This window comes from Octopus bimaculoides, chromosome 16 (genome assembly GCF_046866305.1).
Source record: "Octopus bimaculoides isolate indiv1 chromosome 16, ASM4686630v1, whole genome shotgun sequence".
In the NCBI taxonomy this organism is placed as follows: Eukaryota; Metazoa; Mollusca; class Cephalopoda; order Octopoda; family Octopodidae; genus Octopus; species Octopus bimaculoides.
In genome coordinates this window covers 27269063-27293019 of record NC_142943.1, presented here as the reverse complement: position 1 = coordinate 27293019, position 23957 = coordinate 27269063, and the positions used below count along the sequence as shown (strand labels likewise).

At 35.7% G+C, this 23957-nt stretch overlaps 1 protein-coding gene across 8 annotated transcripts in view; it reads right to left on the bottom strand.

The window, feature by feature from the left end:
- Positions 1-23957, bottom strand: part of LOC106871768 (uncharacterized) — a 1221261-nt gene that overhangs the window by 382713 nt on the left and 814591 nt on the right. For all 8 annotated transcript variants that reach the window (XR_016244689.1, XR_016244690.1, XM_089364843.1 and 5 more), the window contains exons 56-59: positions 14871-14902; positions 10778-10829; positions 3896-3927; positions 187-262 (exon numbers count right to left, since the gene is read on the bottom strand). Coding sequence is in view for 6 of the 8 variants with exons in the window: in XM_089364843.1 (XP_089220969.1) it covers positions 187-262; positions 3896-3927; positions 10778-10829; positions 14871-14902 (192 nt within the window). In the remaining 2 variants the exon portion in view is untranslated. The remainder of the gene's footprint in view (positions 1-186; positions 263-3895; positions 3928-10777; positions 10830-14870; positions 14903-23957) is intronic.

Here is a 23957-nt window from a genome sequence, read left to right as displayed (position 1 = left end):
TATCAATGTTGGAGAATATATAAAAATATTTCAAAAAATAGCATACAGCATTCTTTTTATAAAAAAAACAAAAAAAAAATGAATGAAATTCTCAACAAACCATTCGTTTTAGTTTATGCAAATAGAACTAATCAAGAATTATAGAAAATTAAAAATAATTACTTATCTGATTTTCTGAGCACTTACCAATATAGATGCTTTTAGTGGAAAGCTTGGAACACAGTATGAGATAGTTCTTTGAAACTTTAAACTATTCGTGTTGCTGTAAAATAAGTAAATGAGAAAATTCCTGATTAGTAAAGTGAATTTGACATGATGAGTCTAGAGACTAATATTTCAGTCTTTATCATTCAAAAGAGAGCGAAAAGTAGAAGAAAAGTTGTGTTGTTGTTTGGAATAGAATCAAGGAAATGGAAATGGAATTAAAATTTAAGGAATTGTGTAGCAGGTGGAAAGTTATAACCTGAGAGAGTGATTCGGTCCGAAATGAAGGGTGAGAGGGGAAGAAAGAGTAAAGGAATCTAAGAAATTAAGACAAAAATTAGAAAGAGGCATTTTCTCAAAGGAAGACAAGTAAAAATATACTGAAAATTCTAAGAGTGATAGAAAGGTGGAGGGACTATTTGTGACAGGGACATGTGACAAAGGAAAGGAATCATACCTTAAAAACAGATCTATTTACAGATACATAAATATTTACTACAGTCCCAATATAACATGGGTTATTATTAGATTAATATATCAAATAATATCCATATATATTTAGTGTTTCTTTGCAATTGTGACCGATGAAGTCTCAACCATTAAGGATAAGAATCGAAGTGACTAGTTTTATAGTTTCTTTGCAATTCACCAAGAGCCAAAGAATACATATGGCTATTATCACATATATGTGAAGGTGCATAGTTTGGTGGTTGGGATATTTGGCCCATGATCATAAGGGCTTCAGTCCAATATCTGGCAGTGCATTTGTGTGCTTGGGCAAGACACTTTCATGTTGCTTCAGTCAATGCAGCTGGCAAAAATGAGTTGTCCCTGTATTACAAAGGGCCAGACTTGTCAAATTCAGTGTGTCATACTGAATCTCAATGAGAACTGCAACAAGGGTACACATGTCTAAGGAATGCTCAGCCACTTGCAGTGTTAATTTCAAAACATGGCTGAACCATTGATCCATAATTTATTTATTCCTAACTTATAGTGTAGTAATTGTTATCCAGCCATTAATCTTTTACTGTTATGCAAATCAGTTATGACTAGACACATGCATGTTTACATTTTAACAAATAACAAACAAACATTTGATAAAAAATATAAAAACTTCAGTATATTAAGTTGTTTGGGAAATGAATAAGTCATCAAATGCTTCTTTTTAGGTAAAGAAGAGAGAAATTAAGGGAAATACTGTGTGCTATTTCAGGGCATATTGGTAACAGACACAAGTAGTGAGTAGATGGTACATATAGGTTTTAATAGAAGAAAGTGAGGAACTATTATTATTGTGGTTGTTGTTTTCTGCACAGGTCATCCCTGATTGCACAGTCATACAACACACAGATAGTTTAGCAAACAAGAAGGTATGAACCAGAGATTCATCTTGCCAGTTCTACCATGTCTCCATCTGAGACTACAGTACACATGCACACTAAGACATTCAATTATGAAATGTATGGTATGTAGCACAGCAGTCTGGAAATATTGCAATCTCTCTACTCTCTCCAGTGAACAATACCAAATGCTGGTGAGCAAGCAGTCTATCAAACTGCCTTGTCTATGTAGTATACAAGAACAACACTTTGAGAATATAATTTCCCAAATCGAATCTGTTGGGCATCTCCATTGTGTTTTCAATCTATTCCTACACAACCTTTCCTTACTTCCTTAATACACATAGACAGCTTCATATGCAGACAACATAAACACTCACATCCTTCAATCAAATTACTAAGAAACCTGGTCCTAAAACAAGCTTACGAGAAACACATGGGGCTTTTCTGGGTCTGCAAGTCATTCTTGGAGAGAGTGAAGTATATGAAATGGAAACCTGTAACCAGGATCAAATGGTTAATATTGGAAACGTCATGGGGTTGAGTTACTAACACATGTAAAGATGAGACAGGTGTGAAAATGATTGGTCAACATGTAGGTGGAAGTTACAGATTTCTCCAATACCACACTTCATCCACCAGCCAAATTCTTTCTGGACAATGATTGGTTTTCCTTTTAGAAGCATCCATCAGTAACTAGAATTGGTTATTAATTTGTTTTACCCAAATTCCTTCCTTTCGCTTTTCAACCTCCTCCTCTACACTTGATTAACTGTCCCTTTATAAGTACTGTCACCCACTGGAATTAAAAACTGCTCCTTTTTCTGTAAGTCCTTCCCTCATTTTTCACGCACCACATATACATGCATATTCACACTACTTGAATCTTACCCTCACCCTCTCACATATACATACTGTATAGTGACACACACCTGTCACTCTTTACTCTTTCCTTATTTCATTTTCAGCTATTTTTTCTTATTTCGTTTACACTTACCCGCTCACACATAAATGCTGTATAGGGGCATACACCTCACAACACACACCTGTCAACACACAGATGTTGCTCTTCATTCTTTCCTTATTTCTCTTTATTTGAGTTCCACATAGACTTCAACAACCCATTTCCACTCTCCTCTACTAGAAATCACATACCTGCTACCCATTCCTGTATCCATTACTATGATGACCATCTGAAATAAGACATGGACAATCCATTTCTCCTTCCTTTAATTTTCTCTCTTTTCCCTCTTAAAATAGATAGTCTTTTGCTTCAATCTTTGTTATCTTTCCTTTTTCCACTTCACTTAATTCACTGTCTTTATTTTACAATTCTCATATTTTACTTTGAATTATTTTTGTTGAGGAACACAAAAACCAAGATTTCTCATAAATTGATCTTCATTCTTTAATTGTTGCTTACTCCTCAACATCTTGAGAAGGAGATGAAACTGTATTCTGTAGAATTGTTAAGTAACAATAAAAAAACTGTTTATTTTAATCTTCATCCCAAACTGCCACAAATCATCGGTTTGATGTAACCTTTTGTGACTTACTCATACTTAAAATTTATAAGAAAATATAATAGAGTGAATATAATAATATATGTTGTGTCTGGCTCTCATTCGTCTTCCATGATTAAATCTTTTCATTTTAAACATACAAACTTAACTCAAGTCTCTTGCCAGAAAATAGAATTCCCAAATCAGTAAATCTCTCTCTCTCTCTTTCTCTCTCTCTCTCTCTCTCTCTCTCTCTCTCTCTCTCTCTCTCCTCTCCTATGCATGAATATAATTAAAATTATAATTACAATTATAATTACAATTATAAATACAAATCAGTTTCAATTATAAATACAAATCAGTTTCAATTTTGGTTTAATTTACATAAATCTGTTTCTTATATGATAAGAGAAAGAAATCAATTTCATAGAATCTAAACTGTTTCACCAATAATAATGTGTATGATTGTTAAAATCATTAATGCTATACCTATCTGAAGATATATAAGCATAGAGAAATGATGGATTGCTATATAAAATGCCAACCAAATTTTGAATTTTTTGAGCCTTCTTTTGATTTCTGTCTTTCTGATGTTTATAAATAATGCCAGTGATAGAGTCGAGTAAGATTTGGAAGAATAAGAATTCAGTGTAATTCCAACATATTATGAGAAAAGATTTATATGGAAATTCAATAATAAACTGATTTATAAGAAGTTTTTGTTTAGCATTTACTAGGATAATCTCAGCTGAGTGAAGTTGTTAAATTCATTCTACACCATAGCTGAAATTCTAACATATATATACTTATATATTATCAAATTTAACAATGTGTTCCTTGCATTACCTCTCTTCTTCTATGCTGTATTTAACAAAGTTCTGAAAACAAAAGAAATGATATTGAATATTAGAGAAACATGATGGAGTTCCAAGGACTGACATTAATTCTATATCACAGAGTCTCAAATTTTACAACAAATCATACAGAGAAGACATAACTGAATACAAATAGTACAAGATATGAATGTAGCCACAATTATCTGGTGGAGATAATCCAATCCATTTAATACAAGTACATGATTTCTTTTTCTCTTATTTATAGTTTTTACACTGGTACACTGGTTTTGACATGGGATTTGAATGGATGAAATCCTCTGGATAGAAACAGTACCACATGATTTTATTTAACCAATTGAAATGTTTGTATAAAACTTGTAAGCCCTGTCACACTGAGGAATGTATGTAACACCTCAAATACTTCTTTTAAAAATGACTAAAAAGAATGGGAAAATGAGTAAAACAAACAGTTAAAAGGTTGCATTATTAAATATTTTTGCAGTTTCCATGAATTGGAAGATTCTTTAATAGATGAACCCTTAAAAATGAATTGCACCTCCAGCCTTGGCAGACCTTTTAACACCAATGTTCTAAACCTTCTTTCTATCAGACTGCTAATATTTGGAATTGGAACAAAGAATTATTTCTGAATAATACCTACAAGAATATAATGGTGGTTTCATATAACATTCATGACAGAATATAGCTTAAAGAAATATGGCTCCTTCAAAGCCAACAGAGTCAGTGTATGTTAACCTTGCTTGGTCTCTGATGCATTTTATACATTGACAGTTCTGGCTGAGATGATGGAGGAATACAGAGAAGAGTAAGACTAATTAAAGGACACCAGAAGAAATGGTGAACTGTGACATGAGAATGCTGGGTGCTGGGTTTAACAAATAAAATTATGCAGGGTCAAGAGGAATTGTGATATACAATATAATAGACCTATGCAACAAATGTGTGAGTACAGAAAAATAGGTGTTTAAATGATAATGATGATATTTAATAGTATTTATCATATTGATTGTTCTATATGAAGCACATGACAACAATTTTATGGTAAGTGAAATACAAAGCTATGATAACTTCTTATTTCTCTTCAAGCAGAAAATGAAACTAAGAATTGAAACTGAAAATTAAAACCAAGTCAATGTTTCTGTTCACTTGGTATTTATCTTCCAATGTAAGAGGCTTAGGAAGGTCCAACTGGTGACTACATCCTTCAAAATCTTTCTTCCTCTGTATATGAAGCCAATACAATTCAACTTACATATTATACTCTCTAATTATTTTTCGCTTTTTGTCAATAAATAGAAACCAAATGAGACACTGAAGCTAAACACAGTCCTTTAAATCATTGGATGCTATTGAATTGTCCAACCCATGTCATCAAGGAAAATGGAAGTTACTTAATAATGACGATGATGATGATGTGGTGGAGACAAACACCAACGTCCCATGTGACAGACTTGAATAATTGTTGAGAGATATCTCTTCCTACATGGAACCAATGGTAGTCTGGATAACTCAAAAGTAAAGAATATTTATTTACTATTATGATGTTGAGAGCACTCATTCTCCCTGATTAATACTAATGCATGCAGCATGTATGTTTGTATGTATGTATGTATGTATGTGTTTTATCCTTATGGATAAACGAAAACACTACAACAGTGTAATAACAATATAATCGAAACAAACGGCTAGTAACAACACGTAACAACAATCGTTTACGAATCAACAATCCAATACTTTGAACTCCAGTTTTGACTATCAACACACAAGTGTTAAACAAAAAGGGGATAATACAAGGGACAAATGGGGTCAGGGACTTATCAAATGATATGAATAAACATAATTACGAAAGAAGGTGAGACAAAAAGTAAATGGACATGGAATGGGTTTGACTCAATCAAGCAAATTCCTACGTTGTACCATTTATTTTGTCCTTTTTTTTTATATCCCGCTTAATTTGGCACTTGCATACCCAACATTCGAGCTATTCTCTTCCATCTTCTTCCGTGCATTTTTGCTGTCAGGCATTTCTTCTCCAGACGTGCTTTCCTTCTTAGGTGATATAAAAAGAGGTTTACTAAAGCATGCCTGGAGATGAAGGTTCCTGATGCAATACCTCTTCCACGCATCTTCCATATCACCTCTTTTACTATAGCTATAACAGCTAGAAAACAAAATTTCTCTTCTTTTAGAGGAGACGGCGGAACAATCTTAATAATTGACTCAGCTGACAGATGAACTCTCAGCTGTGATAGTACTTGTTCGGTAGAAACCCACAGGTCCGAGATACATGGACACTGTATGACTGCGTGCAGAACAGTTTTGCTACTTTGCCAACAACGTGGGAACGTAAGCCAAACGGTGACCCTTGCCTTGCTTGCCTGACTTACTCAGACTGCTACCATTTATATGTAGAGGTCCAGTCCATTCTCGCCAGGGGTCGTTGTATTTTCGCACCAAATCTCCCATTTTGAGATTTCATGTTCCAAAGGAATAAGGAATTTAAAAAAATATTGTAGTATCATTTTTGCTTGGGCATTATTTCAAGGTGTTCAATCTGTTTTCTTTTTCTCATGCTGGTTCTACGGGACCCTATCAAATATTTCACTGAATACTTACATGAGAATTTTTTCCTGATCTTGGGTATGCCTCTTCTTTACCTGGTTTATATGTCTCTTATGTGCCCCTTTAATTTGATACATCTAATTTCTGGTAATAATGCCATCTTCCCAGCTTTCTTTACTGTTTCTATAGGTTTTAAAATGCACTTAATCACCTATCTCGATGTATTTCCTTTATGTATTTTTTTTCTCTGGTAATAGCTTATCAAAAATGGATTTTATTCTTCTTGCAAACATCAATTCTGTGGGAGACTTCCCCGAATTTGTACTTGGATTGGGAGTCATTCTGTATATTCTTAAGAAATTGGTCAATGTTTTGTTGTTACTTAATCTGTTTCTCGCTTTTCTTAATGCTCTCTGAAAGTGTCCACAAATCTTTCTCCCTGCCCATTTGACCTCCAGTGGTAGGGTGGAGTGAAAATATGCTTTATTGTATGCCTTTTACAGAAGTTCTTGGATTCATACACAGAGAACTGCATTCCGTTGTCTGAAACTAGTGTGTCAGGGACACCATATTGCACAAACAGTTCGTATAACAACTTTGTAGTCTTACAGGCTGGTTTACAGCACCTGCAAGCTTCCAGACACTTAGTACAGCTATCTATTACGATTAGGTAGTAAGCGTCGTTTACCAGTCCGGCATAGTCAATGTGTAATGTAGTCCATGGGGTCTCTGTCTCCAGCCATTATTGATATTTTACTGGTCATCCTTGCTGTATGTGGCCAAGCAGTATCTTAATGGAAGGACAACTTTTGTCTGGAAACCAAAGATAGTCATTTTACTTCTAGTGCTGATATAAGCCGCTGAAGCTGCTTGCAGTAGATCTCCTTTGTTACTTGATTTGGGTTTAAAAGTTCAAAGATAATTAAACCTTTCAAATCCTACAAAATAGGTAATAATACCTTCCATGGGTGAAGACCTTCTTTAGCCTGGGGTGCTGGTTTTCTCCTTTCCCTACCCACTGTCTTCAGTTCTTGACATTTTTTTAGAGAACCCATTTCTCCTCCTCATGTCTTGGGCCATAAAAGGTTCGTTCATGAGACGTGACAGCAAAGAAGAGCAGATATTAACTCTCTGCACAGGATTAGATACAGGATAAGATTAGAAAGTTTGAGAGGAACCCCTTGACCCAACTTGCTGACTTTTCTGGTGGCATGCAGGTATTGAAGAAAGGTGAATCTAAGCTTCTCTGCTAGTTCCTCAACAGTTACTATGGGATTTTGCAGAACATCCTCGTCGAGCTCTACAGATCTTCTAAGATGAGGCATGTCTTCTAGGCTGTAGTTGCCAGCTCAGAATTTCTGGAACTCCTGTTGACACTGGCTTACACTTATTGTCCAATACTCATATACTGTATTAATATTCCTTGTACTTTCCATTGTGTTGTTGCCTTTATTGAACTCATAAAGCAAAATATGCCAAATATGCTCCTTTGTCACTTCCATTATAGCGCTGAAAAAATAACTGTTAAAATTGAACTGCACTCTTCAAAACTTACACTAAGAATAAGGTAAAATTACTACCTGCTTTTATAGCAGGTTGATGCAGGTAGTTTATTCCATCCCCGACCGACTGTTAGTGCATGTAACTGATAAAACCATATTATTCATGGGATGATCTAATAATAATCCTTTCTACTATTGGCAGAAGGCTTGAAATTTTGAGGAAGTGGGGGAGCAGTCGATTTGATGCACCCTACCCTAGCGTTTCACTGGTAGTTAATTAATTGACTCGGAAAAGATGAAGGTCAAAATCGACCTCGACAGAATTTGAACTCAATGTAGCGGGCGAAATACCGCTAAGCATTTCGTCCAGCATGTTAACAATTCTGCTAGCTCGCTGCCTTAATGATGATAGTAATAAAACATTATTATTCTCCCCTAGAAATCTGGAATATGTATACTCTCGTTTATTAATCCCTACAATAGTGATACGAGTAACATTGAAAGCCAATACCCTAAGAGTAGAGTTGAGGGAACGGCGTGAAACTATAGTATGCCCTCTAACAGAATAGTCTCCCACTCACATAGCAGGAATACTCTCTTCCCAAATAGGTCCATTTTCAGTTTCAAATCTATGAATAAATGCCTTTTGCAAACTCATGGTATGGTTCGTAATACCCTTAACAATTCTATTAAGGACAATATTGGTTCCACAATTAATTTCAAGCAAAGATACTTAACACATCTAAACTACTACAAGGAAAGTAGCAAATCCACCTCTCTAGCTGAGCAGAAAGATGATGATACCGTACAGCTTAACCGGTCCATCATAGACTCCAATCCTCCATACCAGGACCAGCATGCTCTATGTTGGTTAAGCCTGAAAGCAACCCTACAAATCTTACTGATTAACACTACACGGTTGCTAAATAAACAGCATAGAGCCTTCTCCATGTTTGCATACAAATTCTTTAGGTCCTTCTAGTTCTTCTACAGTTCTAAATGTAAAAAAGATAGTATTTTGGATCGCCATTAGCTTTTAGCCTAACCACACTACCTCTTTGGTCCATCCACAGTAGTTCTACTTCCTGTCCTTCCTTTGCAGGTCTTCACACCCATAGTATATCTAGTATAATTTTCCTCGCAGTTGCCTCTCTTCTCATTTCTATGAGCTAAAATAGGAATTAATGATTCCCATGCATATAACCTTTCTTTTTTTCTAACTCTACTTCCCTATCTACATATCAATAGATGTTAGCAGTTCCAATGCTGGAGAAATACTAAAAGAAGAATGAGTGTGGTATTCTATAGTGGGAAAGAGGCAGATAGAAGCTGGGTATTAGATATATACTAATCAGTAGGGTAAGGGGTTTTCTCATTCAGAGAAGTTAAGGGGTACAAAAGTAAAGACAAATAGATAAGGGATGAAGAAAGACGAGAATTTACAGGAGAGACAACATTCAATTCCTATCGATAGTCTTATAAAGTATGTGTATTCTTGTTTATAACACCATACCTAGATACTGTATGAAATGAGTTCCCCATTGACAAGCTTCTGGTTTGGGTACTCCAGGCTTGTTATGGAAAGATTCCTTATTTGGGCACTTGAAGTCACAAAGCTGCTTTCTTGCAGTGGTTAACATTGCTATACAATTTACAGCAGACACAATGTTCAGTTACTGTTGGTGATGTTACAACTATTTTCATCCTTTATATTACACACACACACAAATGTATAACGCATGTAAATTGAAGTTTTTCTTGCCACACTTTACCAAGGTACACTTACAAACACTTTTTTAAGAGAAATGTTAGTTAACCAAATCAAGGGATGTCCAGACTTCACACATTCAATTAAACATCTAGCGAAAATAGAAACTGGTTCAACTAATATGAAAAATAGTAGTTTGGTTCTACCAATATTTAAAATTTTGAAGTGATACTTCAGTGCAAAGACAATTTAGTGCATCATGGTCATGTGTATATGAAATTCAGTTTAATTCTTTGTTTCAAAATTTCTGAACTTTGTAACTTTGTGAATTCGTGATAATGTTTTAGATTATTAACATTAACAACCATTGAATAAGTGGTGGCATTTTCAATTATTAACAGTCCCCAAACCATTTTTGCTATTTATACAAGTATGCCATTTCATTCTTGTTATTTTGTAAACCTAGGATGGTATATTTTTCTTTTTCGGGATTCCAGTTGGTTACAAACATTTGCTAATTTTAAAATAAAAAACAAGCCCTATGGAGTGGAGTTTATCACAGAAAGCACACAAACACATCTTATTAAATGGATTTTGATATTAATCTCAAAATTGAAAAGATGTGGTAAATTGTTATGCATTGAATTGTCAGTGCTGAACTGTCATGTGAAGAATTGTCGGGTGCCATCGAAAATACTAGACTGGTCTAGTACTATAAACAGTTCACATCCCTACTAAAACGAAGACAATTACACTTGTCATAAATATAAAACATGAAAGGCTACTGTAAATATATGAAATATAGTTGCTATATCTACCAATAAGAGATAAAATAGACAGTTCTATCTACTGGAAAATAGTAGATGGTTCTACCAGTCTGAAGAATAATAGCTTGCTCTACCAGTGTAAAATTTGCAGCCTGTTGTACCAATGTGCAAGAATATATAAAAATATTCATAAACAGAACATACAACATTCCTTTTATGCAAATCCATTGATGAAATTCTCAAGAAACCATTTGTTACAATCTATGCGGAAAACTTGTCTATAAAATATAAAATTTATAAAGAATTACTGCTCTTCTCTTCTGAGAACTTACCTTATATCCATATTTGTATCCTGAATGACCAGATGAAATAATATCCGCAAATCTGTAAAATCAGTAAATGGGAAAATTCAAGATTGGTAAAGTGAATCTGACATAAGTCTAGAGTTTAAAATTTCAGCCTTTATCTTTTAACTGGGAGTGAAGAATAAAAGAAAAGTTGTGTTTTGGCATGAAATGGAATCAAGGAAATGGAAATAGCATTAAAATTTAGAGAATTATATGGCAGCTGAAAAGTGAGAGAGAGAGAGAGAGAGAGAGAGAGAGAGCGAGAGAGAGAGAGAGAGAGGGAGGGAGGGAGAGAGAGAGAGAGAGAGAGAGAGAGAGTAATTGGGTCAGAGTAGTTGGGTGAGAGATAAACAAGGAGTAAGGAAACTAAGAAAATAAGACAAGAATTAGAAAGAGGAAATTTCTCAATGAAAGGCAAATAGAAATATGCTGAAAATTGTAAGAGAGGCAAAAAAGATGGAGAAAACTATGTGACAGGGGCAAGTAACAAAGAATAGGAATCATACCTTAAAAATAGATCTATTCACAGATTTATTAGGTTGTCTCACATGAAATATATTTTAAATAGGCTTCTTATGAGTCATCTACAAATGCATTTTTAATGAGTTTCTATGTATATGCTTGTGTTTACTCTTAACTCTTTTTCTTTCTAGACAATACAATTATTCAAAATTGCTACCCACAGCTCTTATGACAATGTTGACAACTGAACAACGCTGAGTGATTTTCTTGTATGAATACAAGTTGGGTCAGTCTGCCACCGAAGCTCTACAAAACATCAAGTAGGCTTTTGGTTATGATTCTGTTGACATTAGAACTGTTCAGAGATGGTTCCAAAGATTTTGTTCAATAAATGGAAGCCTCAAAAATGAAGCAAGAGGGAGACTAAAATCAGTTATTCAGCATGATGAATTGAATGCTTTGGTAAAACAAAATCCGAGACCAACTATCTGAAAAATCGGATCGGAGCTCCAGACATCTCCCACAACTACTTCTTGACACTTGAAGAAAATTGGAGAAATCAAAAAGATGGATAGGTTTGTTCTCCTTCAATTTAATGAGGTTCAAGAAAACAGACACCTTACAGTGTATTGCATGTTGATTTCTCAGTTTGAAAGAGAACCATTTTTGTATTGACTCATTCCGTATGATGAGAAATGGATACTCTTTGATAACAGCAAGAGGACAGGATAGTGGTTAGGTACAGGGGAGTTACCAAAACACTACTGAAAACCACCACTACACCTTGAAAAGTTGATGGTCATTCTATGGTGGTCAACAAAGGGGGTTATTCATTTTTCATTTTTTCAACAAGGAGAAACTATAACAACATCCTTTTGTTAGAAAATTTTATGCATGAAAAATTAAAAAAAGAAGCAACCCAAATTAGTGAATAGTGGTGGCCCAATTTTACTTCATGATAACATATGGCCTCATACTTCTCAAGCTGCAGTGCACAAGTTGCAGAGCCTGAATTATGAAACTTTGACACATCCTCCTTATTCTCCTGATATCTCTCCTACTGATTATCACATATTTAAACACTTCAAACTTGCTATATGCAATAAAACATTCTTAAATAAATAAGAGATAATTGAAGCATTCCAACAATTTATCAGTGTAAAAGATGACAAGTATATGTCTTAGAGGAACATTGGATGAAGTTCATAAATTAACAATGGTCATATTTTGATTAAATAAATGAATATTCTAAAACTTAAAAAACAATTTTAATGTTTCCTTTTTCAAATGCAACATTTCATGTGAGACAACCTCATATAAATATTCACAACAGTCCCAATATAACATGGGTTATTATTAAATAAATATATCAAATAATATCCAAATATATTTAGTGTTTCTTTGCAATTATATCCAATGAGAGCTCAGCCATTTAAAATGAGAATCAAAGTGACCAGTTTTATTGTTTCTTTGCAATTCATCAAAATTCATAGAATCCATATGGCTATCATCGCATATAGGTGAAGATGTGTGGCTTAGTGGTTAGGGCATTTGGCCCACAATCATAAGGTGTTCAGTCCAATATCTGGCAGTACATTGTGTGCTTGGGCAAGACACTTTATTTCATGTTGCTTCAGTCAAAGCAGCTGGCAAAAATGAGTTGTCCCCGCATTGCAAAGGGTCAGCCTTGTCACATTCAGTGTGTCACACTGAATCTTCGTGAGAATTGCAATAAGGGTACGTGTGTCTAAGGAATGCTCAGCCACTTGCAGTGTTAATTTCATGAGCATGCTGATCCGTTGATCAGATCAACTGGAACCCTCATCATTGTAACTGACAGGATACCAATATATGTATTGCATATATTTATTTATTCCTAACCCATAGTGTAGAAATTATCCAGACATCAACCTTTTACTATTATACAAATCAGTTATGACTAGACACATGCCTGTTTGCAGTTTAACAAATAACAAACATTTGATAAAAAATATAATGAAGTCAGTATATTAAGTTAATTGGAAAAGGAATAAGTCATCAATGCTTCAAGTATCAGCCCTTCTTTTTTAGGTAAAGAAGAGAGAAAATAAGGAAAATACTGTGTGTTATTTCAGGCTATGATGGTAACAGACACAGGAAGTGGGTCGATGGTATATATGAATATTAGTAGAAGGCAGTGGAGAATTATTATTGTTGTTGTTGCTGTTGTTTTCCACAGCCATCCATGGACGAGGAGTTATACATCACACAAATAGTTTAACAAACCACAAGGTATGAGCCAGAGATTCATCATGCCAGTTCTACCATGTCTCAGTTAATCCTAATTCTTTTCTTTCACTTTTCAACTTCCTCCTCAACAACTGATTAATTGTCCCTATGCAGGTAGTTTCTCCCACTGGGATTAAAAATTATTTCTGTTTTTCTCCAACTCCTTCCCTCATTTTCCATCCCTCCTCATGCACATTACACACATATTCACTACACGAATCTTACATGAATTTTACACTTAACCTCTCACACATACATACTGTCTAGGGACACACACCTGACAACACATACCTGTCAACACACACCTTTTGCTTTTTATTCTTTCCTTATTTCTTTTTATTTGAGTTCCACATGGACATCACCAACCCATCTCCACTACTAGAAATCACATATCTACAACCATTTCCTGTATCCATTATCATTATGACTATCTGAAATATGACATGAATAATCCCCTTCTTAATTAATTTTCTCTCTTCTCTCTCTCTTGAAAGAAATAGTTTTTGCTTCAATCTTTATCTTTTTGATTTCCACTTGGTTTAATTCACTGACTTTATTTTATATTTCTCATATTTTTGTTTCTTTGAATTATTTTTGTTGAGGAACACAAAGACCAGGATTTCTCATAAATTGAATTTCATCCTTTAATTGTTGCTTACCCTCAACATCTTGGAAAGAAGACAAAACTGGAATCTACAGAATTGTTAAGGAACAACAAACCTAGACATTTTGATTTTCACCTCAGACTGCCAAAACACATGGGTTTGATGAAAGCTTTTGAGACTTAATCGTATTTAATATTATATAAGAATTTACATCAATCTGTTCATTATATAGTAGCGAAAGAAATTAGTATAAAAAAATCTAACTTCTTTCACCAATAAAAAAAAGACGTGTCTGATTTTTAAAATCAATGAAGCTGTAGTTGTGTTAAGACAGATAAGTGTACAGAAATGATGGATTGTTATCTTAAATGCCAATCAAATTTTGCTTTTTTGAGCTCTCTGCTTTATTTTAATTCTTCTACTATTCAAAATACTATTCAAAATACTATTCAAAATAATGGGATCAGGTTTGAAAGTTGAGCAATTTACTGTATTTCCAACATATGAAAAAATGTTTTAAGGAAATTAACAATCAACTGATCATAAGAGTAATCTCCGTTTTTCGTTTCTTCTTTATTCTTTTTCTTTTTTACATTGTCAACATCCCCAAAAGTTTTTGTTTAGTATTTACTGGGATAATCTCAACTGAACAAAGTTCTTAAATTCACTATACACCTTAGATGAAATCATAATATATATATACTCGTATATTATCAAATATAAGGACATATTTCTTGCATTACATTTTTGCAAATGCCGTGTCTATTTCAGGTTTCTGAAAGTAAAAGAAAGAATAGTAAACGTTAGAAGGAATGATGGAGTTCAAACTTCTGACATTAATGAAACAATACATAGATTAAATTTTTACAACAAATTATACAGAGAAACATAACTGAATACAAAGAGTACAAGTATAAGACATAAATGTAGTCTAGATTATCTGGTGGAGATAATCCAATAGCTATTAACAGGGATTCATGATTTCTTTTTTCCTTATTTATAGTTTTTAGTGTGGTACACTGGTTTTGATATGGCATTTGAATGGGTGAAATCGTCTGGATCAAAATAGTTCCACATGATGATAGCAGTATTTTATTTAATTAATTTAAGCATTTGTGCAAGACTTGACAGAAAATTGCACCTCCATCCATGGTAAATATTTTACAACCAATATTCTAAACAACCTCTCTCACAGACAGCTAATTTTTGGAACTGGAACAAATAATTCCATAAGATTTCTGCATAATCCTCACAAGAACAGAGAGGTGATTCCATATGTCATATTCATGAGAGAATATAGCTTAAAGAAATATGGCAAATACAAAGCCAACGAAGCCCGTGTACGTTAGGCTCATGTGCTCCATATTACGTTCTGTTCCAGTGCATCTGGTACACATGGAGCTTCCTTTCTCCATTAGTCTGCCTCTGATTCCACTACACATTTTATGTCCATAGCTTACAAAGAGTACAACATATAAATTTTGTATATCTCTTCCTTATCTGCATATTGGGCCAAGTCATTTCCATGAAGATAGCAGTGCTCCCATTTTCTCTCTTATTACTAAAATCTTAGGTTTTGTTAAGTTTGCTTAAGATATTAATTCTAGGTCATTAGCTTCCATGCCTAGAATTTGCTCTCTAATTCCACTATAGATTCAGCAATGCAAACTAAACCATCGGTGTACATAAGTTTCAAGTGATTGACAGTCTTAAAGTCTTAAACTCCTCTGTGGTTTCCAATTGGACTATGATGAATAGAAGAGGATTGATGATTGAAACTTAACAGTAAATCCTTCACTGACTTTGCTGTTGCTTCTCATTTTACTTAGTGCTTCTATATATATACAACCTGTACAACACTCATAAGCAATTCATTGACACCTAGTTTCCTAAGTGACAACTAAATTACTGAATATGGTATCATTCAGAACAGCTCCGCCAACACAATAAATATCAGGAATACTAGTTTACTCTTAACCGAGTATTTCTCCTGCAGTTGCCTCCCTAGAAAGATTGCATCCATCATACCTCTTCTAAGAATGGTGACAAATTTCATTACATCTATGTTTACTCTATCATAGATCAATGGTGCTATGGCTCAATCTGAGACCTTCATAACCTGATCCAGCAGTTTGTTTCCTCTATAATTTCTGCCGCCCAAGGCATCTCCTTAGTTTTTGTAGCACTGTATGATGATACTGTTATTCCAGCCATTAGGTATGACACTTTCCTATATGACTTGACTGTCTCTTCTGGTCATAATTAAGTGTCTTTCTACACTGGATATTTTGAGCTTATCTCTATAACTATTTCTCACTGAGCAACATTTCCTCCTCTTCAAGTCTTTACTTGCTTTGTCCCCCCATGACACTCTCAACTTAAATTCCTGGTCCTTGTCTAGTGTCACTATGAAGCAGTTTCTCTTTATTCCATGCATTCCCCTCATTCAGCTGTCACTCATGAACTCATTTCCAAGCCAGAAATATGTATATCAATTTTATCATCATCATCGTTTTCCTCATCGTAGTCGTCGTCATCATCATTATCTAATATCCAGGTCTCATGCTGTCATGGATTGGATGCTTTGACAAGATTAGACTGTATCATACTCCAATATATGTATTCGCATTGTTTCTATGATTGGATTCCAATCCTAAAACCAAACAATTTAGCATGTACTGCATGCGGTTTGTGTACCACTGAGCATTAATGGGTCACCATATAGCCTGCAAGACAAAGTAAACCCAGAGGGATCGGGGGTTAGAGTATGAGAGGAGGGCAGGTAGGTTCTTGTAGAATAGATGAATGGTCATGCATATTTAGTAGGGAATAGAGAGAATGATCAGAAGGAGCTGTGAAGAAATAAATAGGAGATGAGGTGCCTGGGTGGCCCCACAAGTCCCAAGGTATGCATAAGTAGGTGAATGGAGATTGTATTTGATTGTAGGAGTAGAAAATGAAGGGAAGAGATGGCAACCTGTAAAATAAGTTGGACTGAGTTAACTGATGTGTCATGAAATTAGGGAGATTGTGAAAGAGAGGAGATGGTGGGGCAGGTGATATTTGGCTGGGAGGAGAGATTGGTGTAATGCATGGTGAGACTTAGAGGGGACAGAGGGATTAATCAATGTAAGAGCGCATAAACACTTTAAGCAGTTTGGTACTTCTTTATACACCTCTCCTTGTCCATACACATCCCATGACTTAAACCATTGCAGTTTCCTTTATTGAACATTAAATTGGATTCCTCTTCTGCCTAACTTTCCTATCAACACATTTGCACTTTGTCATTCATGCACACAAATGCTGCATATTCACTGGAGTATTTCATTTCTCTCCAGTCATCACTTATCCTCTGCATGCAGAGCCTACATCTCACAACAATGTACCATAACTGTTTGTACACAAGCATCATGCAAATCATACAGTCTTATTTGCAGTCTTCAAGAGAGAATTTTTGTTTCCAGCATTGATACTAGCTCTCCAAACTTTCTCCATCCAACTCTTATTGTAGCAACTATAATTTCAAAACATCCTCCTCTACTGCCAATTTGGTTTCCTAAGGAATATAAACAATCTACAATCTGATATCCATGTGTCTTTAGTGTTTATCACTCCAGGGCATGTTCCAAATACAAAGACTACTTTCTCCCTTAACCTACTTGTGATTCTACTAAACATTTTATGTGTTTATTCTCTCCAGCGCCACCGTGAGTGATACATCATTTAAACGATGTGGAGAATATACGACCTCAACATTAGCTGCAAAATTCATTCAAGGCTACGACAACAGGCCATACGTCTCCTACCCAATTCAGGATCACAACAGATAAATACACTGCAACACAATTTCTTTTTTTCTCAACAGGCTCTGTCTTATTTAACATTGTCCTGAAACAGATGAAGGAGGAAAAGAATCCCATCACCTTTAAACGGAATCTGGACAAATTTCTTCAAGGAATACCAGAGAAGCTACCTATACCTAAATACAATTCATTCAAAAAGAACTCCATACCCGAATGGACCATGGTACCACAAAACTTAACTTAGAAAGGATTTAGATAATCCTATCAGGTGGTGCCATTTAGACATGGCCAGGACCAATCTTTAGTTGAAATATATCTAAGTTATCTATAGATTGCACTCCTCCTCCTCCTCCTCATTATCATCATCATCGTCTTAGTCATTTAACATCCACTTTCCATGTTGGCACAGTTTGGATGGAAAAATGGCTAACTTGGCTGAAGCAGCCAGTGTTCCTTCGCTCTATTTAGACATTAACTTCCCTGCATTGCCGCACAATGGAGGGAAGAGAGAAAACATCATATCACATTCACACACACATACACACACACACACACACACACACACACACACACATTTGAACAGCGTCAACACACATATTAATAAAAAAACAATTATATACAAGACAATCAATTTAAAAACGAGAAAACCTGAAAACAAATCAACAAATAATCGAAAAATGTTTAAGGCCCATATGGTCACATAAAAAATACATCACAAGGGACAAAATATTTGCCATAGTCAAAGTCAGGTTTTACTCAGAAGAGCAAACCAAAGTCTTTCCTACAGAATCACTTTAGTCTGAAGAAATACTAATGATCTCTGTGTACTTAGGGTGTAGGGTCACAAAAATAAAAATCAAGTATGTGCCACCTGAAATTGAAGCACGATGGCTGGCGTCAACCATCTGCTACAATTTTGTAGATGTTACTAACATCTTGGAAATTGCTGTCCTAGATCAATGGAACTGAACAGGCCAGTCTTTCGAAATCTTGATTCAAGCAAATCAAGATACAGTTAAAAATATAGCAGATTTGATAAAACTGCCAGACGGTACCAAATTACATGTCGTAGTCGAAGACAGAAAATCACGCTGCCACCTCTATGGCAGCAAAAACCACTTAAAAGTTGGTTGCCCAAAATACAAGGAGCAACAGCAACAAAAACAACAAGAAGAAAACAACAAAAAAAGAAAAAAAACAGCATTGCTACCCACACCGCCATATGCACAACTGCTAAATCATCTCTACCAAGAAATGAAAGAGCATCAGCAACTACCAAGCCAGCCCAACCAAATGACACCCCCATCAGTACCACTAAGAACAGAAACAACACCATCACCACTAACAACAACAACAATAACAACAACTATAGAAGCACCAAACCAAGAAGAGAAAAACAAAAGGACTCATACCCCATCTAATAATCTAATGGTATGACTTTTCTACTCCTCTAATGAGATTTTGTCCAATACAATGATTTCATAATTGTAATGTAATCTTTGGGCAAAATTGAAACAGTTGTAAGTGAATATGTTGGATTTTTACAGTTAATAAATTATATTAATGCTACATCTCCATTTTTGAATTTTACCTTGAATATATATATATAGAGAGAGAGATAGAGAGAGAGGCATTTAAGACAGGATGCCTCTAGGAGCACATCTATGCTGATGACCTTGCTCTAATTGCTGAGTCACTATCAGAACTAGAGGAAAAATCTCAGGTGTGGAAGCAAGGATTAGAATCGAAGGGCCTTAGAGTCAACCTAACTAAAACCAAAGTCTTAATATGTAGGAAGGCAGACAAACCACAAATCCCTTCAGGTAGATGGCCTTGCTCGATCTGTAGAAAAGGCGTAGGTGGAGACTCTATAAGATGTACCCAGTGCAAGCTATGGAAACATAAGAAGTGCAGCAATATCAAAGGAAGAATAACTGGGAAGATAGAGATTATTATGAATGTATGCGGGAAGCCACTCGAATTGGTTGAGGACTTCCTGTATCTGGGAGCAAAGATTGGGAACACAGAAGGTGGTATAGTGGAGAGAAAAAGCAAAGCTTGGGCAGCAGTTTGAGAAGTCACTTTTATTTATGACATCGTTTGTGCGTTTGTACTGGTTTTAGCTTCAGGGTTTTAGGGTTCGGGTTAGGGTTCGGGGGTTAGGGTTCTGGTTTTAGAGTTAGGGTTCGGGTTTTAGGCTTAGGGAGAAGGTTTTAGAGTTAGGATTAGGGTTTTAGGCTTAGGGAGAAGGTTTTAGAGTTAGGATTAGCGTTGGGTTAGGATTAGGGTGTTAGGGTTAGAGTTTTAGGGTTAGGATTTTAGGGTTAGGGTTTTAGGGTTAGGGCTAGGATTTTAGGCTTAGAGTTACGGGAAAATGTGAAAAATGAAGAAATTAGAGGGGCAGGAGGGCAAAAATGTCTTTCCGAAAATAGTAGCTGAAAAACAGGAAAAAAAAACTAAAACTAGTAGAAATGCATGAACGATTCTGGTGGTGCCATGAAGTAAACATGCTTCAGATACACTCGTTTATTCATACAAACGTAACTGAGATGAAATATGTCATAAATAACAGTGACAAAGGAAATATATACCACCGGAAGTTGTTGTTGACAAACAACAGTAGTAATTTTATTCAGCTGAATGCACGTCATTGATTGGCTGAAATTACCGAAATACGACAATTTTAACACGAAATAACTTTGAAAATACAAATTTTTCTCAACAGCACTAAGAGTAAAAGATGTTTTATATGACACATTCTACCATTGTCCGAAGTTTGAAAGTGTTTAGTTACAAAAAATTAATTTCTCGATGTGTCGTTCAAAGGGTAAAGATCCATGATTATTCCTTTAGTCTTTTCCGGATATTTTCCTGGCAGCAGCTTTACATTTATTATCGATTTATATTTTACAATCTTTTTCTCTATTTCTGTACTGTTGGTATACGTGACCAAATATGCCACGTTCATCTCTTCCTTTTCACTTCTGCTTGCTTCGGCTCCCGCCCTGATCTGTCCGGGCGTGCAGAAACATCATAACCAATATCACGCTAAATTTCAATGAGTAACATACTTGTCAAAGGAAGACGCACGTGTATTTGTTTATGTTTCTGAAAAAGATCGCCGCTTTACGTAAAGATCTTTTTATTTTTTTATATATGTGGGGTAAGGGGAAAGGGGATCGTTTGAAGTCGGCGTAAAAGCGAAAGAGACAGAGAGAGCACGATTGGATCTGAGAAGTTCTTATGAAGTTGGCGTGCCGTGTAAGTGTGTTTGATGGGATGTGCGAGACGGAAAGTGTGATGTGTATGTGAAGTTCTTTTGTTAGTGTGCGAGAAGAGACAGAGAGAGTAATGTTGCTGGTGTATTTGTATGTGAGAGAGAAAGAAAGAGAGAAAACTGAAATTTTTATATTCACTGTTTGTAGTGAGTGAATGTGTGAGTGATTGACAGAGTAAAAAAAGAGAGAGAGAGAGAGAGGTTATGTATATATGTATGAATGGCTTCAGTGACACACACACATACACACACACACACACACACACGCATACACAAAACATACGTACACCTATTGCATTCATGTTTTTTGTACGCAAACATGTTCATGTGCGTGTGTATTTACTTTTTTAAGTGAGTGAACATGTGAGTGATTGACAGAGAAAAAGAGCGAGAGAGGTTATGTATGTATGTGTGTGAATGGCTTCAGACACACACACATACACACACACACACACAAACACATACCTACGTACACCTATTGCATACATTTTTTTGTACGTATGCATGTGCAAGGAAGGAATGAAGCCAGTATGCTCCGCTGGATGTGTAATGTCAGTGTACATACACGACAGAGTGTAAGCGCCCTGAGAGAAAAGTTGGACTTAAGAAGCATCAGATGTGGTGTGCAAGAGAGACAACTGCGTTGGTATGGACATGTGTTGCGAATGGATGAGGACAGCTGTGTGAAAAAGTGTCATAACCTAGCAGTTGAGGGATCCTGTGAAAGAGGTAGACCCAAGAAGACCTAAGATGAGGTGGTAAAGCACGACCTTCGAACATTGGGCTTCACATTGGGCTGTGCTTGAGAAAACCCGGTAAGCCAAGTGAGACCATAAGTCGTGGCCTATGATAGTGGTGTGCAACCAGCCCACTTATGTGTACCTTTCATTCATTGGAGTATAAACTTTCTTTGTGAAGACCTATTGAGGCAAGTGAAATCAAAATCACTGACGTGGCTGATGACTTCCACATGATTGGCACCCGGGCCAGTGGAATGTTAAAAACACCATCCAAGCGAGATCGTTTCCAGGGCCGCTGCCTGGCTCCTGTGCCGGTGGCACGTAAAAAGAACCATTCAAGTGTGATCTTTGCCAGCGTCGCCTTACTGGCACCTGTGCCGGTGGCACATGAAGAACAAGAGTCGAGCGTGGTCGTTGTCAGTGCTACCTGACTAGCCCTCGTGCCAGTGGAACATAAAAAGCACCCACTACACTCTCAGAGTGGTTGGTGTTAGGAAGGGCATCCAGCTGTAGAAACCTCCAGATCAGATTGGAGACTGGAAAGTGGACGTTAAATGACGATGATGATTATATGTATACACATATATATATATATATATATATATATATATGCATATATATATATATATATATATATATATTATATGTGGAAATATATATATATATATATATATGGGAGAATTTACGAAAAAAACAACAGACGAAGACAGGTGGTGTAAACAACAAATGGATGTATTAGTTTAACGCTCGGGAATAGAGAAAGTCTTTGACGTTTTGAGCTACGCTCTTCACCTGAAAGGAATACAGAAAAAATTAAGGAGAGAAAGAAGGAGAAAAAAATAAATGTAGCGGTCAGCGATCTATACATAATAAATACACACACACATGTCCATTTCTTATATCTTTCAATTTCTGCTCTCTGAAAATAAAATTTTTACGGATAAAACTGCTTACAAAAATTGCGATTAAGGTATAATTTATTTCTATGTTCATAATTAAATAAATCTTTTAATGATTAGACATACATCCAATAGAATAGCTCTCACAAACAGACTATGTACAAATTCTTTCTTCACAACTCCTGAAGCCATTTTCTGACAGGAGGGGGGGGGGGGAAATCTTCATACAGCTGGAGGCTCCAATCGAAACGGGACACGAAATGATCAGGTTGAGAAACGCTCTTATAGATTATGTCTAACCGAAAACAATCACAGCCACATCATCCAAACAGACCGGGTGAAACCGAGTTTAGCTGCTAGTATACATATATATACGTACATCTATAAATAAATGTGTGTGTGTGCGTATGTGTGTATAAATATATATTTATGTATGTATAAATATGCACACACACATACACGCACACACATACACACACACACATACATACACGCACGCACATACACACATCAATACTTCCGCTTCACGCCAACTTCAATAAACTTCCCTGATCCAACCGAGCTCTCTCTCTATCTCCTTCGCTTTCACACCGACTTCAAAAGATCCCCTTTCCTCACAACCCCATATGTAAAAAAATACATTTTTTTACGGAAACCAACGATCATCTTCACAAATGTAAATAAACACACCTGCTTTATAAGTGACAGTCGTGTGACTAGTATCGTAAGATCGCAAAAAAAAAGAGTAATCCAGTTTTGAAGGAAAACATGCACTGTTACGTGCAGTATGCCTCTCTTTCTGGCTGGATGGCCTCATATAAAACTTGGATATGTTTCAACCAAAGATTGGTCCAGGCCATGTCTCACTAATAGCACCACCTGATAGGATTATCTAAATCCTTTTAAGTCAAGTTTTGTTTATGGTCCATTCAAGCAGTGAATTCTTGTTGAGTGAGTTGTGTCCAGGTATGGGTGGCTTATCTGGTATTCCTTGAAGAAATCTGTCCAGACTTCGTTTAAAGGTGATGGGATCCTTTTCCTCTTTGATCAGTTTTGGGACAATATTAAACAGGGCAGGGCCTGTTGAGAAAAAGAAATTATGTCGCAG